At 37.6% G+C, this 18,870-nt stretch overlaps 1 protein-coding gene across 2 annotated transcripts in view; it reads right to left on the reverse strand.

Moving 5' to 3' along the window:
* LOC131036540 (single-stranded DNA-binding protein WHY1, chloroplastic) overlaps positions 1–18,595 on the reverse strand; it is a 91,772-nt gene extending 73,177 nt beyond the window's left edge. The window contains exon 1 of one of the 2 annotated variants that reach the window (XM_057968432.2): positions 18,240–18,590. In XM_057968432.2, the coding sequence (XP_057824415.1) occupies positions 18,240–18,307 (68 nt within the window). In that variant the 5' untranslated portion in view covers positions 18,308–18,590. Of the gene's footprint in view, positions 1–18,239 lie in introns of both variants that reach the window. The other variant, XM_057968433.2, reaches the window with a different exon arrangement.
* Between the last annotated feature and the right edge of the window lie 275 nt (positions 18,596–18,870).

Genomic DNA, 18,870 nt, shown 5'->3' on the forward strand with positions numbered 1-18,870 from the left:
CAATAAATATGATTAATGTAATATCTTTTAGAAACTGCTCTGCAGTAATATATTATAATTCATAAAATTAGTAATTAATAAATATGTAAATGATTTATAAATAAATCAGAATAAGATTAAATTATCTAGTATGGTAAATTAGCAAATCCATGATAGACCAATGAAAGAATATCACATATTTGTTTTCATGTTAAGATAGCCTTGACTCTTAATCAAGTTAGTTTAAGCCATAAGTACTTTGAAATAGATTAATTATGGTTAAAATAGACCAAATCCTAGTAGGGGACATTACATGTATCGAGAGCAAGGCCCTTTCCCTGCTTAATTAATCAAAAACTAAGTTGTTTTGCAATTTCTGAATGTAACCATGAGGTCAAGGTGGGTTTGGAACATGTCAAATAGTAAGAACAGGAGTAATTTGTGGTTGAGATCAAAAACTAAGTTGTTTTGCAATTTTTAGAATGTAACCATGAGGTCAAGGTGGGTTTGGAACACGTCAAATAGTAAGAATAGGAGTAATTTGTGGTTGAGGAAAATCAAAATGAAGATGCAAAACAATTTTAGGTTTTATAAGTTCTTTGTTGGAACCAGAATTATAAATTGTTTTGACTAGAGTTTGATTAAAATCTATCTGCAGGGGATTCGATGCAAGTGAATAGGCTTTACTCACCAATGCTTCCTCTCTAGAAGGGAGAACATTGAGGTGAATAGATGGTAAAGTAACATTGATATCATCCTCTTGCACCAAAATATCCTCACAAGTAGGACAAATTTTGGTAGAGGGACAAGACCCTTCATTCACCAATGCCTCGTCTCTACAAGGGAGAGCATTGAAGTGAGCAAAGTAAAGTAACATTGAAAAAAGTGTTAATGATATCATCCTCTTGCACCAAAATATCCTCAAAAGTAGGACAAATTTTGGAAGAGGGACAAGCATGAGCCATATCTAAGAGAAGAAAGTGATGACAAGATGGATTTATTGATCATATATTAGAAGAAAGGTTTGGTTTGTTTTTGTTTTATATCTAAAAGAGAAGGGCAACTTGTTTAAGTGTTTTATGTTTTCTAAACTAAACACACAATGTTTTTGGAAATCTAAAAGCATCTAATCTATTACACTAATTAAACACCATAAAGATAAAGAAGATATATTTGAAAAACAGAAATAATGAGCAACATTTACAAAGAAAAGTCGGCTGAAGGCCATAGTATTATTCTTATCTTGATGGCATGGAATGAGGTTTGAGGCAACGGCTTGAGAAAAAAAAAACTTAAAGAAGAAATTTGCTATGAAAAGAAACACATTGCTATGTCCTTTTTTTTTTAAATAATCTTTAATCAATTAATCAACTAATTAAACACCAACAACAAATGTAAAGAAGGTTGCAAGCTATAAGGGAAAAGAGATCCTAGACTAACCAATTCATTAACCTAGATCAATCCTTCTCCCATTCAACATTAGAACAAAAATGGGCGAAAGGCGTTGTGCTTGGCTATTGTCCTCAAGTCCTTAAGGAAGAGCCAAGCTACCTACGTTTTGTTCCTTTCTTGTAAGTGATAAGGCTTATTGAGAGTATGTAATGAACTATGCTAATGATAATCAAATAGAATATATGAACAAAATGACAATGTTACAGAACAAAAAGAAACAAAAAGTAGATCATGGAAGGTTATACAGAGAACAACCCGGTGTCAAAATCTAGAGTAGATGGGCAGATCGACAACGCACGGTGCTAGTGTCCAAGTCTTGTGGAAACTAGAATCATGAACTAGAATGGATTCAACGGAGGTATGTACCCCTGTCACTAAGAACTGGGGCAGAAGTGGCAAGACAATAGTGTTGGGTGCTAGTGTCTATAGGATTTGTGTAATCTGAAGTCTGATGATCTTTGTCATAGCTTATTCTTCCCTACTATAGCTCCAAACTATCATAAAAACCCTTATTTTTCCCTACTATAGGGGTTTGCCTTAGTCAAACCCCGTGTTGTGTTGTGACCTAAATCACACATCACCCCATCCCAGATGAAGACCCCCTACTTTTTAGGCCATCTCGGCCTTTTGTTTTGTTTTTTGGGGTCTTTTGGCAGCAGTCTCATCAGTCTCTCCGCTTTGCAAGTGTCTGGGGGTCATTTTGATCAAATCTGCTTTTCCTTCGAGCGAATTTGGTGAAGTCTAGGGCTTGTTTTGTCAATTTTAGGATTTCTGCCTTTAGTCCTAGGTTTTAGGGAATTTTGCTAGGGTTTTTGAAAAACTGAATGTAAAACTGTAATCAGGACCCTTCAAGGAACCTCCCAATAAAATCTGAGTAAAATCGGAGCTAGAAAGTTCCTATTTTTTAGGGATTTTACTGTCCTGGAATGTCTTTATTTTGCCAAAATCAAACTTACTATTTTTAGTAAGTTTTTATTTATAGTAAGTCATTTTGCGTCCTGTCTTGGGGTCTAACACTGACGCTTTGAAAAGTTTCTATTTTTGGAAAGTTTATTTCTGATAGGACCATTCAGGCAGGTGAAGAATTTTGAGCATTCATGACTATTTCTAAATCCGGAGAGTCAAAAGCAAACAAGATGAATTGAAAGTGGCTAAATGTTGGCATCCATTCTTTAAGTGGAAAGCTCAGAAAATCATCCAAGTCTAGGAAAACACTTCAAAATCACAAATGGTACTTCAATTCGAAGGAGATCAAAGATGGCTAAGTCTGGAAGGTTAAAAAGGTCAATTTACATGCCAAGGTGAAACCCACGACAAAGTGTCAAGTAGGGTGCCAAATTGAAGTCATCATGGTGTTATCTCGTCATTCATCCTTCGTAGCAGGATTAAGTCACCCTACAAAATTCTATTTGAGTCCTCATCTTTTTAGAAATTCCTTGGTTCAAATCCTTAATCCGTTTGTAAAATGTCTCTTAATCCGTAATGCCAAGTTTTAATGGCCTGTTTGAACCCCATGAACTCATTGAACCATTTTGAAGGGGGTTCATAATGTTCATTTAGGTTCCGCCAGTTCTAAGGTGTCTAAAAGGTTTTCATGCTAACGTTCACTCAAAGTGTTTTGCAGCGGTTCTTTTTCATGGTCGCGTATGATGTGCTATATCCTCTTTCTCCTGGCCGTGAACCCTTTGAACCTAGTTCAAAGTTCAAACAATTCAGCGGTGCTCAACATGTTCAACGAGGTAAAGACCAACGGCACTTAAACAGAGTTAATCTTTTCAAAAGAGAATTTTCTTGGCATCGTGTACACTTAGAACTACCTGAACTCTCGTGAAGTCTGTTCAGATTGTTCATACGTGTTCAAGTCAGGTGGGTCCCAGGGGCTAAAAGATATGATGGTGCATTTATTACTAAGTATGTTGAAGATTGAACCATATCTCAGGGGACATCAGCTGGTTGAGTTTTCAAGGCAAGTAATCATTTTTGCAAATTGACGGTTACTCCAAAAACGCCGCCATGCATTCAATGCACGCGTGTGATGTCCAATCCCAATGCTCAGCACATTTGAGTTGACGATTGGAATTAATGCACTTAATAAGTTCGTATCACTTCTTTTCCTATAAGGAATGAAGTGATTAATTTCTGAAAACTTGTTCTTCATTGCTGCGGAGTTATTGGATAGAAGGTTTGTTTGCTAGTAGTCATCCGATTGGTCTCAACTGTGAAGGTGAGTTCGTTTCCTGTCCTCCCCAGTGATTTTTACCTACTTTTCCTCTCTCGTAATAAAATTTGTTGGGGAAAATAAGGGTTGTTGTTTATGAAATATGAAGTCCACATTGCACATTTCGGGAAAAATTTTAGTCTTGCATGCACAGAGCCCATAGTCAGTGATGCAAACTTGAAAGGAGAAAATCTGGAAGTTTTAAAGGAAAGGGTGTTTAAAGGAATTGACAGTTCATTTGGTTTGGAAATTCTGAGTAGTGGTCTCATAGAAGCGGCAGCCTTTCCTCCTGTTGTCTCGTGCCTAGAACTAGTTAGGGAATGTATTGCAAGGTATGATCCTATTTCCGAAACTATTAAGAGAGATAATGGTGAGACCCTACTCGCAATTAACAAGGAAGTTATCTCCTCTGTTTTCAAACTGCCTAATTATCAGTTCTCAAACTTTTCTCCCACCCAATCGATAACCGAGTTCAATGCAGATAAAACTGGACACCGGAATAACATAGCAAAGTATTGGTTGAAGATTCCTCAAAGGGCTGGCTCCAGATTACCTAAGAATCCCAACAACAACCACATGCTTCCCCACATCCATGATGTCATGTTACTACTACACCGGGTTAGAGGTTCAGCTGAGGCCTACAATTTTGATGATTGGATTTACTGCTATGTACAACTGCTATTGGAAGGAAAGCAGTATCTTGACTGGGCAGAGCTGATTGCTGACTCCATGAGGGAACAGCTGAGTATGGCGAAAAAGTTCAAGCAGAATTTCTTCATGTCCTCGTATCTGATATATTGCTTGGCATGTGTTAAAGAGATAGTGAGAATACCTAGGCAGCTCGTCGAGGGACAGGTTTCTATGTATGATTTTTACCCTATGTTACAAAAAGATAATGCTTTGCAAGATTTTAGGAGAGTACATAATGCTTTCCTATGAAATTTGTGTTATGAGTTAAAGAACATGAAAACCAAGAGAATGTCTGAAGATGCACAAGCATTAGTGAAGAAATATGGTAGTTTCTTTGTTCAGTTTCCTCATTTTTGCTACATAAGGGTAGGCGGTTTTGAGGAAGAGCCTTTCAGGCTTCCTCATTTTTGTTCGGATTGTTTTGTTCTTGCTGAGATCTGTAGGCAGTTGGCTACCGTAATTAAGAAGGCTCAACCCAAGGATAAATGGGAGGATCATTTTCCTATTCAATTGGGTATTTTATCTTGTAGTTCAATGTCAGATGCTTTAAGCATTGGAGCCGACCTGAAGAACTTCAATTTTCCACTGTATCATGAAAGAAAGGCCTTTGACAATAAAGGTTTCTCACGAAGTCTCGGTTTGATGCCGCACCTTCCAATCCCACACCTGGAGGATTTCTGGGAAGATTGCAATGATGAACGTGAAGTGTTCAAAAGAGCAAACATGAGGATGGTTCTAGAACAGGTAGTTTCACTACAGGTGAAGCTTGATATAGGAGGAATCCAAGAGGATTATCTAGAGCTCTTTGAACCAGGATATCTAGACCAAGCTGAACCCGAAACGTCCTGCATTGATTGGGATGTGGAAGAAGAGGATGACATACAGTTTAGGACGAAGAGGGTCTTGGAAAGAACCACGGAATGGGTTAACAAGAGAAGAGCAATGAAACTAGGCAACAAGATGGGTCCTGCAAGAGGTAGTGAGGCTGCACTACGTTCCCCAAAACATTTTTCTAACCCCACTTCTATGTCTGTTCATGCAGGTAAAGATAAGAAGCCATCTTACACCAAGCACAAGCTCAATCCGGCTCTGGACTTTTCTGCTCCTCGATATACCAGGTCACAGAGTGTTGCGCAAAAGAGAATGAACCAGATCAAAGACACGGAAGCAAAAGACAAAATTCTTGATGCTCAGATTTTCGAAGTCGAGGATCTTGACAGCGACATTGTTAACACCATGGATTCTCATGTGGTCACCGTAGCCATGACGCCGCCACCAAAGGTGATCAGAGGAACAACGAGTTCAAGTGCAACTCCTAAATGGCTAACCACTTCAGTAAGCAAGAAATGGAGTTTCATTCCAGTAACCATCCCAATTCAGGACATGGTGGTTAAGTACACAGAGAAGGGTCCCAAACAAAAGAAGTTCAAAACAACTGCCAGATTGGATATTGACGAAGAGACTAGGAAGTGGGTTGTCGAGATTGCTTCTTATAAGCCCAACGATGAGGGTAAGGAGGTAAATGCAAAGGACTTTGAGATCACCAAAGTGGAGCTCAGGAACATGAGTAGAGATTCGGATAATCACCTTTTCCAGCTATCGGCTAAGAAGATGCTCACTCGGTCAGAAAAAGATGGGCAGGAGAAAAGAGAGCTGAAGCGACATATCAAAATTCTTGCTCAATTCATTGATAGTATCGACTGCTTTGGAGCACTTCCCATATCACACGCTTCAGAAAGTTTTGACCCTACTACGCTAGAGAACAAAAAGTTGATGGGTCAAGTTCAGCGAGCCAAAAGCATCGCGGGGGCTGTGGAGAAATGGATTGAAGGAGTGATTAGAGATGGTGAAAAATATATCACAAGCTCCAAGAAGTTATGCGACGAGATGCAAAGCCTCATTGCAGAAATTCAGAATCAAATTGTGCCATGGGAAAAAGAAGAGCATAAATGGGAAAATGTCTTGTCCATGCTCGCCCAAATAGAAGAGTACGGGGCCACCAAATTTTTAGCAGAAAACTCAATCAAGTTGGTAACTGATGAGTGCCAACTCTTCGTATTGAAGAAGACGATAATGAGGCGAGTACTCACATTCAAGACTATGATTTTTGATGCCAGGACCTCCGTTTATGAGCTTCAGGACCTTCAGTGCAGCTTGGTTAATGACAACAAAGTGGTTAATTCGAACCACAATTGGCAATGGGAATTTGTGGTTTGAACACACAAGATGCAATAAAGGCTTTTAGGCTGTACATGGAGAAAGTGAAAGCCAAAGGCAATTTCACTCCCGAAGATATAACACAAGTCGCCCGAATTGAGTCCAAGACATTTATCGGCAACGATCAGTTACCAAAGCATGCCGAGAAAATGGTGAAGCACAGGTGGGACAAAGAAGCCGCAAAAGCAAAGATCAATGCCATGAAAAATCCTAGCCAGTCTATAATTCAGGAACTTGCAACCGCCCACGATGCCCAGAAAAGTGGAGGAGAGGATGATGATGGAGAAGAAGCATAGCATGATGATAATGCTCTGTTTTTACTTTTTATTTTATGTGTTTTTCATAATGTTGCAAATGACTTCGGGACATCTGTCCCTAAAATACTCTGCTGGTTTTTATAACTGATTCGGAGGAGGTCGGGTTTTGAGGGAGACCAATGTTCTTTAAAGCTACTATAAATTAGATTAAGATAGATAGAGAAGGGTTTAGAATAAGTTACTTAGATTTTGGTTTTTAAAGTTCTATTTTTGTTGGAGAAGTGGTCATTAGTTTTGTTTTTGGAAATCTGAAATTGAAAAGGACTTATACGGGTATTGTTGTGCCTTTGTTGCATGAAATACATATATAAAAAGATCACATGCGTTTTTGGGGAGGAAAAATCTTAGAGTTTTGAATCCGTGGAGTGGTATTTCCTTGCAAATATTAATCCAATTAAATGTCTGTGATTACCTTTCTGATGATAGGTATCGTTATTAATCTGGGACTCCTTTCTATGTTATTTTAAAAGATATGTGTTTAAAAAGAGATTTTATTTCTCTTACCTATTTTTATCAAATGTTGAATCGGTGTTTCTGAACTTTGTTTCAATCACCTCTGGTTTTTCATGTTGAAGCGTTTTGAAGAATAGTTTTTGCTGAAATATTTGTAAACCATTAGCCTCTCATCTAAGAATGAAGTAGGCAGCCTTATGTGCTTTCAGGTTAAAAGCATACCAGTTTAATTTAACTAGATTATTCCCTGAATAACTAATGGAGGGAGCTGTACCTATCAAAAATTCAGAGGGAAGTGGTGTATGTCACACTTACCCAACTGTTTAGTTGAACTTTTGTCTTTCAAAGAAGGCGACAGGTTTGAAACAATTTAACTTGAAGAAAGGCAAAAACCTGTTCACTAACACATGGAAAATTGAAAATGCTAAAAAAACCATGGCAGTGTGAATTTAGCGCCCAAGGGAGAGTCAAGACGCCAAACTTAGGAAGGCATGGAAAATGTCAAAAGTGAGAAATTCCTTGACTTGATGCAAATTCTGCCCTAGTCCTAACAAGGGCTCCAAAATCACATGGTCCTGGATAAAATGCTCAAGGAAGGAATTCCTTCCACAGGGCAAAATAGCGCCCAGCTAAGTATAAAGGTGCCAAAATGGGGTGCCCTTGGAATTCATAGAAATGCAAGGAGTTCCTTGCCTTGGGGAGAATTGCGCCTAAGGAAGGTATAAGGGCGCCAGAGTTGATGCAACATGGAATTCATAAGCAAACCTCAAATTCCTTCCTCACCAAGTTTTAGCACCCAAGGCATGAGTAGGGTGCCAAAAGGAAGGAGTCATGGAAAACAAAGGAAGTGCCAAGTTCCATGCCTAAGTGCCAATAGCGCCCTAGACCAAGGAAGGGCGCCAAATCCCTCATACCTTGGAAAGATAAAAAAAAAAGTAGATTTCCTTGCCTTAGTGAAAATTGCGCCCAAGGCATGGTAAGGGCGCTAAAAATGACATGCCATGGAAAATTTCCCAAAGGGAGCAAGAGAGGATTCAAAGGGAACAAGAAAAATAGAAAAAGAGATCTAGAGGAGGTAAGAAAGGCTTTACAAAGACAAAGGTGCTTAGCAATGCACTTAACCACTTACCGAAATACCGTGCACTATTTTAAATTACAATTATCATCAATGTCCTTGAATACTCTACAACTATGAATTGTTCAAGTCTAATCCCATCTCAAGTAAGTTGCACTCCATTTTCAATTTTAACAAGTGTCACTCTAATTACAACAAGGGACAAAAACATGGTTGGAACAACAAGCTTAAGCTGCGCAACAACCTATGAAACATCATCTAAACAATATTTTCTCATTTGGTTTGAATGATGTTAGGATCAACCAATCAAAGAAACAACATTGAAATTGTAACCTATAAAGACATCTGTTATTATATTTTGGGGATTACAAATTTATATTATATATAAGCTTACAATTATTTTAATTGCTAATGAAAGGAGGTTTCACATTGACATTCATTATATGAAAATGACATGAATTTTTTATACTTATATTTAATTGCTAAAAAGTAATATGATCAATTTTTCTTATGTGTCATTATGAGGGAATTTCAAACATTTATGAATGGTAGAAGGGATACCTTTCATGAAATAGAGCCAAGGATGTCCCAACTTCACACGAAATTGATCCGATGTAGGAATGATAGCAAAAGTCACAATTAAGCACTTAGTACCAACCTCGATAGGAAGAGTAAAAGAACCAATAGTAGGGAAAGAAAAACTATCATACGTGCCTTGATCATAACATCAAATTTATCATATGTTACTTGATGCAATTGTAAAATGTAAAGATATTCTTTAGTGATCACATTCACCATACACACTAGATCAATGACCAAATAGGTGCCTTCCTTACATCACACCACTTGTCAAAAGTGAACTCAAAACATAAATACAAACTGCCAACATATATCACTCCAGGACTCTTTCACCGAACTAGAAACTACCATAATCATAATAGAAAATTTACCATAAACTCAACATAGCAACATGTGACACTAGTTCTCAAAACTTCAGGACTTCCAAAGTGGAAAAATAAAACAAATAATTAAATTAGCAAGTTTGGACTCTAAGGTTGAGACACCTTAATCTCAACAATTATAACTGATGGCTTTAAAGGTGAAATGGAAATGTCAACAGCTTCTAAATCCCATGATTAGCAAGCAATCATCCCACAGAGGTTGCCAAAATGTTGACATTTCATGTCTCCTTTATGGTCCATCAATTATAACCAACCTAAGAGACCTTACCATGGGTTGTTCAAGTCAAATTGTGCTTTTGTTGTGGCTTTCCCTTCCCTTCAACTTAATCAGCTCCCCAAATTCAAGAATTCCCAGAAATTGACCAAGGGTAAAGGTCATTTGAAGTTCCATCTTAAAGGAAGGCCCGATTGGGTATCCCCATTTCAAATTTGAAGAAAATTGAATAAAAATGACTGTTATAAGCAATCAAAGCATTGGATGGTTATAGGAACCTTGTCAGCCTCTAACCAAGGATCTGAACCATCAAAACCTCCAATTGGTTCCTAGCTCCCCTTCTTCATCTAACCCACTTTCCAAAGCCTTTGCCATTTTAAAGAAAGAAGTTGTCAACAATTCTAGAACCTTTGATGAATTTCTTGGTTCCTAGGGAACCCTCGATAAGGAAAGAGTGAAGATGCACACCGAAGCTTTGGAGCTTCCCATAGGAACCTCTAAAATGTTCCTACTACTTGGCTCGCCCCTGACAAAGAAAAAGAACAAGGCAAGAAGGAACGAAGACAAATAGATGGCATCCAGAGATCTCATGGTTCCCAGAACCACAAGAACCTTTGATTTAATTCTTGGTGCCCAAGGAAACTCCGACCAGAGCATATGAAAAGGCTAAAGCTAAGGAGGCGAAGAAAAAGCAAGACAAAGTGGTGCCAAAGCCACTCATGGTTCCCAAAACCATGGGAACCCACAACGAAGTTCTCAATTCCTAGTATTCCTTTGATCCCTAACATGGGCCAAAGACAAAGCGCAAAAGGGGGCCTCATCAAGGTAAAGGAAGAAAGGAAACAAATTGATATAAGGTCAAGAGTTCTTATGGTTCCCAAAACCATAGAAACCTTTGATGAGGTTCCTAGTTCTCGACGAAACTTCGACCTTCAACTCAAGAGAAGACCATTTTACATAGATGGGAGAACTTAGAGGAAGCAAGAAAAAGAGAGGAAGCATTGAAGCTTCCCTTGGTTCCAAAAACCATAGGAACCTTCAACAAAGTTCCAAGTTCTCAATTTAGGCACAAGCCCCAACTCAAATAAGACCAAGGAAGAATAAAATAAGAGATGGAAAGAAAAGGTAACATAAGGAAGCAACAAAAAAGGGAAAAGAGAAAGCAAAAGAAAGAAGCATCAAAGCTTCCCATGGTTCTCGGAACCTCCAACCAGTTCCTAATTATTGGTTAGCCCCTGGCCGATGAGAAAGAGAACTTAAAGAGAGAGAGAAAAATAAACAGGAAAGTCAAGGAATAACGCAAGGCAGAAAAGAGGAGAAAAGAAGGCAGATGCGAGAATTTTAGTGGTTTCCACCAATGAGATCGCCTCTTTTGCTTCCAAGTCTATTGGATCTTGCGGAGGTTTTTTGGCTATCAAGACATGACCCGATGGAGATGAATGTCCTGCATATCCACTTGAAGCCAATATGTCACAAGAGTGGATTTTGAAGAGATCTGAGGGTCGAAAGTACCTTGCAAAAATTTTAGGGATGTTCAGACATCCACATGAGGATCAAATTTCTAAAAAAGGTAAAAATGTAAAGATTAGCTACCTCTGCAATGCCATTAATGTTGCAAAGACTCCCACAGCTGCCACATCTTGACTTGAGGAAACTCCAAAATTACTTTTAATGGATTTTACATGAATTCTAAGAAGAAAAATTGCACCTATGCCTCATTTATTGGATTGCAAACTCTTTTCTGTCGAGCAGCCATTCTTGGGTTGTGATTTTTAGTGGATTTTGCGAGGTATTTCTACACTTACTCCCTAAAAAAATAAATGTAGAAAAATGGAAAGGATTTTTAGAAGGTTTCCTACACCTGCAAATCAGATTTTCATGCAGAAATGTCAAATTGCTGACAAATCTGGAGCTAGGGTTTCTCTCCCTACCATGTCCTCATCTCTTTCTCATGCTTTTTTGGACAATAAAAGACTTTTGGGTAATGATTGTAAAGGATTCTTCCTTTGTTTTTCTTGTAATACTATGTAATATTTTGCATACTGTGCAACTGTAAACAGGCCTATGCCTCTGTATCAATAAAATTTGCCATTTTCACCTCCTCTCTCTTCTTGCATTTTGTGTAAAACCTGATTACCTCTACACATGTATGAACATTTATCTACTTTCCTATCAAACACTGTTAGAACTGTCGAATCATCAACCACCATCACAACTGTATACTGTCTGACGTGGTCAATATGAAAAACATATCCACATACTGTCAACATACGTTTCCAGAGCAACAACCTTCCGGAAAACACATGCAACAACTGTAACACATTTTCAACAACTATCTCTGTAACACTAACTTCCTGACATAACAACAAGGTTCTTCATCTTCATGCATACATACCTATCTTCCACCGTTATGCATCCCCTTCATACATACATACCTATCTTCCATTGTTTTGCATCACCTTCACTCTGTACATTGTCATACTATATCCGGATCACTGGGTTTGACATCAATGACAACCAAGCATACATTTCTACCAAAAATAATGACAACAAGCCTATTACAAATAATAAGGATACTCAGGAGATTAATCTTCGGGAGGACTTTGAAATGTTAGACATTTGCAAGAACTGTCAATCACAATCCTCTATTGTTGATGATTTTTATCTTTATGAGAGCCATCAAAGGGCAGTGCAAGAAAATCAAACCAGACAAAAGGAACAACTTCAAGGTGAACAGGTTGAGAATCTTAGCATGGGCCAATTTTCAGTCGGTTTGAACAAAATAAAAATAGATTAAAAGAGTGACACCTCACAGTCTAGTTTCATGAACTTGATATTATTATTTTAATATTGAACTGAAGTTTGAATTATGAATATTAATCATGATGACATTCAATTTTATGGGTTTTGTTTATTATGTGATATATATATGATTTTATGGAGGAACCCAAAACGAACCCAAACCCAAAAAAACATTTTAGCCCAACCCACGAACCGGATCCACGAACACAAATCAAGATTAGTACTAGAATCGGCAACTTAGATTTTCAGCTGCAAGAGTGGATAATTCACAACTCAAAACTATTTTAGAGAAGTAATTGTGAAGGAGTATACTTAGCTCTAGGAATGATTTTGAAGATATTTCTAATTTAGGTGCTAAAATCTGCTCTTCCTTTAGCAACACAAACCACCACATTGAAAAAACCTTCCCAACCACAAAAAACCCCAAAATGGAGGCAATAAACACTTAGCTTTGTTGTTTATCTCGCATTTTCTCTATCAACAATTATTGATGTAGCATAGCTTGATAAGGACACAAGCATAGTGTATGTTTTTCGCCATGCCAAACTTGAAGATGAGAGCTATAGGTGATGCTCCAAGTATTCTCCATGGTCAAGGCGAGGGCATAGTCAAGTTTTCTAGCTCTCATTGAGAAGGTTGTACCTGTTCATCCTCCTTAGCATTTCCTTCCTTTTGAACAATTGGTAAGATTTCTTCTCACCTAGAGAGAGAAACATCTTGGCGGCATTGTGGATGCAGCTAAGTGCTTGCTGCACACACCACAACTCCCTCTTGTTTTTGAACCCATACTCTCCCACCAACTTCAACTCTGCATCCAAATGTTCATCATTGTATTGCCTTCTTTGCTTCTTGAACATTTTCCAATAGTTGTGATAAAAATTGGCATGCACATGCCTCTTCTCTGCATCTAACTCCTCCCACTCTTCTCATCCCCTTCACATAGAAGATACTCGGCTTATTATGAGAAGTCATGTTGTGCAACCAAGGCAAATTGCTTGTCTCTTAAATTATCAATAACACATTTGATTTTTTTCACTGAACAAGGCCAAGCTCTTCACATGTAATGCCTTTTCCTTCTATCATTGTAGCAAGTTCTTTTGTCGCCCACCAAACTTCTTTCATATCATTGTTAATTCTCATTAATGTGTTTGCTGTGTCCACATTCCTATCTACAACAGAGATTTGACAAAGAGAGATTGTAAGAGGATGTCTAAGAATGGACCCTCCTAGAAGATTGCATTGTTCAAATTTCAAAGCACTTTGGCTATAAAATCATAGATCTCTTTTGGTCATATTTTTGGGTCGAAGACCATGGATTGCAAAGATTAGTCAATGGATGAAGAGCACTTGTGGCATGTACCCTTATCCCAAAAATAGAAACTTACTAAACATAGTAAGTTCTCACTGTCCATAAATAGTAAGTTGAGGCCATAAGATAGTTTAGGAAAAACATATTAATTTAATAATTAATTTGTTTTGATGCAAATTCATATTCCTCAGACAAATAGATATTAATTTATTTTCCTCATTTGGTGGGCATGGGTTTTTAGAAGTTTCCTTGGCATCCTTAGGCAATTTTGGCAACTAGTGATTTTGGAATGAAAGCAGTCAAAAATGATCATTTCCATTTCATGCAAGTTTCCTTCATTTGAAGTGGTGGCATTTGGGTGCCAAATTTTGAATTTTGAATTTGAATTTAATATATTAAGAAATTTGGGCATTTGGAGGGCATTCAGAAATTGATTTTCAATTTGAGCTTTGGCTTGTTTCTTCATTGACCGATAAACCAATGGAGAAGGAGACTGTAGAATGGGAGTTTGAAAGTTTCCAGGTGATCTAAGGATGAAAGTCAGAGGATTACCAGATGATCAGAAAATAAATGATATTTCAGTTTATATCATTTACCTGATATAAACTGAAATATTCAAAGCTTAAACGTTTCAGGATGATTTTCTATTGATTTTGGAGGTTCAATGTTCAATTCTTGATACTAGTTTGCTTATTTTCTGTTAACTGGTAAAGTTAATTTCAAGGATTTTCAAAAGGGTTTCATATTTGATTAATATCTTTTTCAAGGGATGTTACAGCTTGGGACAAATTTGTCTGCCTCTCTTTGTTGTTTCTCTCTAAGGTTTACTTTCAGATTCAGTTTCAAACTTTCAGGCAGAGGAGGACCAATATTTTGTATGAAACCGCCGGTTCTATGGTGGAGTTGGCATCTATTTGTGTCCTTGAAAACCATTTTGTGACCAGAGATCGAAATCATTGCCAAGCTCCTTCTTTGCATCTGACCCTACAGTCTTCCCTTGGTCCTAAGAAATTCAATTTTGATTAAATTGCTAGCAATGCAGATAGGAGACTTTGTAAACATGGATCCAAAGCAAGATGGTTTTCAGAGAAGCTTTGTGAGAATCGGTGTCTGTAATGTCCCCTCTTGAATAGGATTTAATTATAAATATTGATAATAAAATTAAATACAAAAGAATAAAAATAAGATCAAAATTAAAATATAATTAAAATTTAATTAAGTTTAATCAATGATCAAAAGGCATGAAATCAAAAGTTGCGACTCCCTCAAACATGAGATATAAAAGGGAGAAGAGAACCTCATTTGAAAGGAGGATGGAGGGAGGAAGAAGAAATAAGGGAGCATGTGAAACAAGGAGGGATTAATGGAAGTAGAAAGGAATGGGCAGAAATGATGAAGGGTTGTAACTCTTTCAAAGGGTGATAATTATAAAAGGTTGTGACCCTTGCAAAGGCTAGATATGATCAAGAGGTGTGACTCTCCCTCGCATGGGAAGATATAAAGGGGAGAAGATTTCATTTGAAATTTTGAGGAATACATCTTGTAGGAAGGGCCTGAATCCCATCTTGTAGGAAGGGCCTGGGGTGTAAGCAAAAGGGGCTTAAGAGGGCTAAGTAAGTAGGCCATTCTAGAGTTGACTATAATGGCTCCTAGAACCAGAGGGCACTTACATAGAAGAGCCAAAGAACCCACTTACGACCTCCACCGTACTCCGCAAGATAGCACTTGTCTTTAGGGAGATGAGGCATTGATGAGGAAAACAAGTACAAGCAACCCACCAAGTAGGCCACCTCGGTGGATGTCCATATTGACTGCCCACTGAGGCCAAGAGGGCTTTGGCATTCACTCCACTCTTGGGCTTAGTGTAGAAATGGCTTCGGGAGGACCCATCATGTCTCTTCCTCCAAAACCTAATATGCTTGTATAATATTATTGATAGTATATTAATATGATGTGGTGTTTCTTATGTTATGATTGCAGGTTCAAATCTAGGATCACATTATTTAAAGAAATATTTACTTGGTAAGATGTAACCCTAACCCTAACTTGTTGCAATTGTGATTCTAGGTCAAATTAGGAAGGGGACATTACAGTGCCATTCTTGACATTTCTAATCCCTTGCTTCACTCCATTACAATCCTTTGTTTTCCTGGTGCATAGTTTCAACATGCGGGCTTTGAAGGCTTGCTTGCCCTTTCGATGTTCTCAGTGTCACAAGTTCAGGCATTAAATTGGATTGCATTTCCTCTCAGTTTTGTTCAGAAAAATGGATTCCTTAAGCTGAACAGTCTGACAAGGACTTTATATGGAGGAATCATGGTTGTTTTTTAACTTAAGTGAGAAAAGATTTGAATGGTTCTCCTGATCCAGTTGTGGATCTTTTGGGAGGTTCTGCAGCTCACACTGGGATTTCTTCTCTTCCCTTTGGCAGCCAGGCTCAGTGGTTCCAGAAAGGCAAAGGATGGAGGCAATGGCAGGGCATGGCATCCTTGGTTTGAAGAATTTGCAGGGTCACAGATTTGAGAATGGCTTGATTCTTAGTTGATGGATGATGAGGATTTGCTGTGTCAAGATTCTAGAGGAGAAGAAGAAGAAAACCAATTACTTAACTAAGAATTTTTAGCCATTGCTTGGTTGGAAAGACAAAGAAAAATTGCTAATTGTGAGCCAAAGAAAGGGTGCATGAAAAGCTGGTAAAGAGAAGATAAAAGAGGAAGTTTCAGCAAGTGTCCTACTATCCAGTCCTTTGTTGGCAAGTTTTTTCCAAGGGGGGTTCTTATGTTTCAATTGGCTTTGCTAGCTTGAAGGAGTATTGTGAGGCTGCAGATCACTCGACTGAATTTCTTGTGAGTTGTGGGTTAGAAAACTTCCAGGCTCAAACTCTTCTTTCAGATCAGGATTTTGGGGAAGGCTTGGGTAATCTTCCCCAATTCCAGAGGCCCTTACCTCCTTGTCCTCAAAGTAGATTTTAAGGGAGGGCTCTTGCCTCTTTAGTGTGCTTGGAAGGTGTTTGTGTGATTGCTTCTGTAGTGTCTCTTCAAATTCAAGTTGTTTGAGTTGCTTCTGTCTCCTTCAAGTGGAGCTAGTCTTGTTGTTTTGATACTCGTCGTCATATTTTGAATGCTTGCACTGAATTTTATTTTCATTATGGGTGAGGGCCACATTAGATCTCTCACTTTATCTATGAAAAAACAATATATCAACAAACTTCAAAAATGGCCAATATTCCCATAGATAAGAATCAATTATTGTTTGTGTGTTACTCCTCATCTTTTTGTTTTGGCTTAGCAACTTGTCTGTGCAGTGAGAGGTAATATTGGCCTACATTCTTGTGTAGGATAAGTTTGTGCCGCATACTTAAAATTTACGCCTGTGTCACACTCATATCTCCCCGAAACTTGAAATTACAATGCTTCTGGAAATATTATGACTATGACATGGACTGTGAAAATATTATGACTATGACTCCCCAAAATTTGTTATACTTACTTTCTCGGAAAGTGTCCTCCATTAATCATTATGCCACAACCACCTGGACCTTTTTCCACCACTCTTAACAATAGCCTTGAAAGAGAAATTCTCAAGTGTTGATGTGGTCCATGTCTCATTTTCCTTAGCAATAATAACCAAGTTTTGTAGGTAGATACAAGTGAGACTTCCAATGAATGAAGGATTCAACTAGAGGAACGAAATAACCCGATTCACAGATTCACATGGACGTCATACTAAAGACATGGTAAATACAATCCCTATACGTTTTAAGTGTGAAATTATTTACAAATTTGACCTGTATACTGGTAAAAAATAAGGGTAGCGTTTGAAAAAGGATCCTAAGAACAAAAAAAGTAGTGATACATTCTACAAATAAGAAGCAAAATTTCGAAGAATATGAAAACATTTTTGACTAAGTTTTCTTCGTTGTTAGAATATCAACAAGAGCAATGTTGCAAAGCACGTCTTCTTTGGTTATAAAATCAACAAGGGAAACTTTTCTAGTGCCTAAAAAATAGAAATTTCCCCACTGGAAAAAGTAGATCCCAAAAACTCTCAACAAAGCTACCGCAATGTTTTAGAGAGTAATCTGTTGGAGTGCCGCCATGGTCTTAATGCACTTATCCAAATGCTAGGAGAACATTATTGAAATTTTGCCTCGGCATACATTTGGGTCAAAATAAATTTCAGAAGCTAGGCTGACAGCAATTTTGACAACCGGCTAATAAGAAGAATATTTCCTATTGAACCAAAAAAAGATGATCAACTACCATATCAATCTTTCTGCATGATAACTTAATTAGGTCTAAAATTTGTGAAAGTGAAGAAGAATGTCATCTTTTTGTTTGGTTTCTACTTACGCGCATAGATAAATATGCCGTGAATCCAGAAAATTGGAAACCCTTTTCACATAAATGGGCAATATATATCCATTAGCATGCACAAGGATATATATGCTCTGAAGCAGGGGCAATGCAAACCCATTCCATGCAAATAGGTTGTAAGAATTCCATTGCATGCAAATATACCATGGAGTGTTCATTAAAAGTAAATGTATACCTGGATGACGATGAAGACTCGACTTGACCCCTGCGAAAATGATCAACTAGATTGATCGCCCTCCTCATTTTGGAACAAATTGAAGTGCGCAAACAGATAATAGTTGTGCAGGGTGTCGATTAAGCAGAAGAGAACTGTTCCCTTTTCATCTATAGCATAGCACTAAGAACAAATTAGGAATGACAACGGAAAGGAAATGAAAACATGTTTAAAACTTCAAATTTATTCTTCCATTTCAAATTCATTTCAAATTTCTGTATCAGAGCTTCGAAGGAAAGTTAAGAGCTCAGAGACGCCGTTCCAATTTTTGTATTAGGGTAAAATTTTAAGTTTGCTAGTATTTATAGCAAAAGTTTTTAGTATCTCTTTAAGGGGAAATTTTAGAAGTTTGCTAGTATTTATAGCAAAAGTTTCTAGTATCTCTTTAAGGGGGATCGTGTTGAGGGTCTTTTAACATGATTAAGGAAGAGGATCTAATAGTCGAGTGGGGTTTATAGTAGATATAAGAATTGATTCAAATGGGTATTTAGTAGAGCATTTGATTGGCTATTAAATATTCAATCTTTTTTAAAAGTAATTAAATTCAGATCAAATAATTTTTAAAATATATTTGTTTTATAATTCATTTTTA

Source organism: Cryptomeria japonica, chromosome 5 (genome assembly GCF_030272615.1).
Source record: "Cryptomeria japonica chromosome 5, Sugi_1.0, whole genome shotgun sequence".
Classification (NCBI taxonomy): Eukaryota; Viridiplantae; Streptophyta; class Pinopsida; order Cupressales; family Cupressaceae; genus Cryptomeria; species Cryptomeria japonica.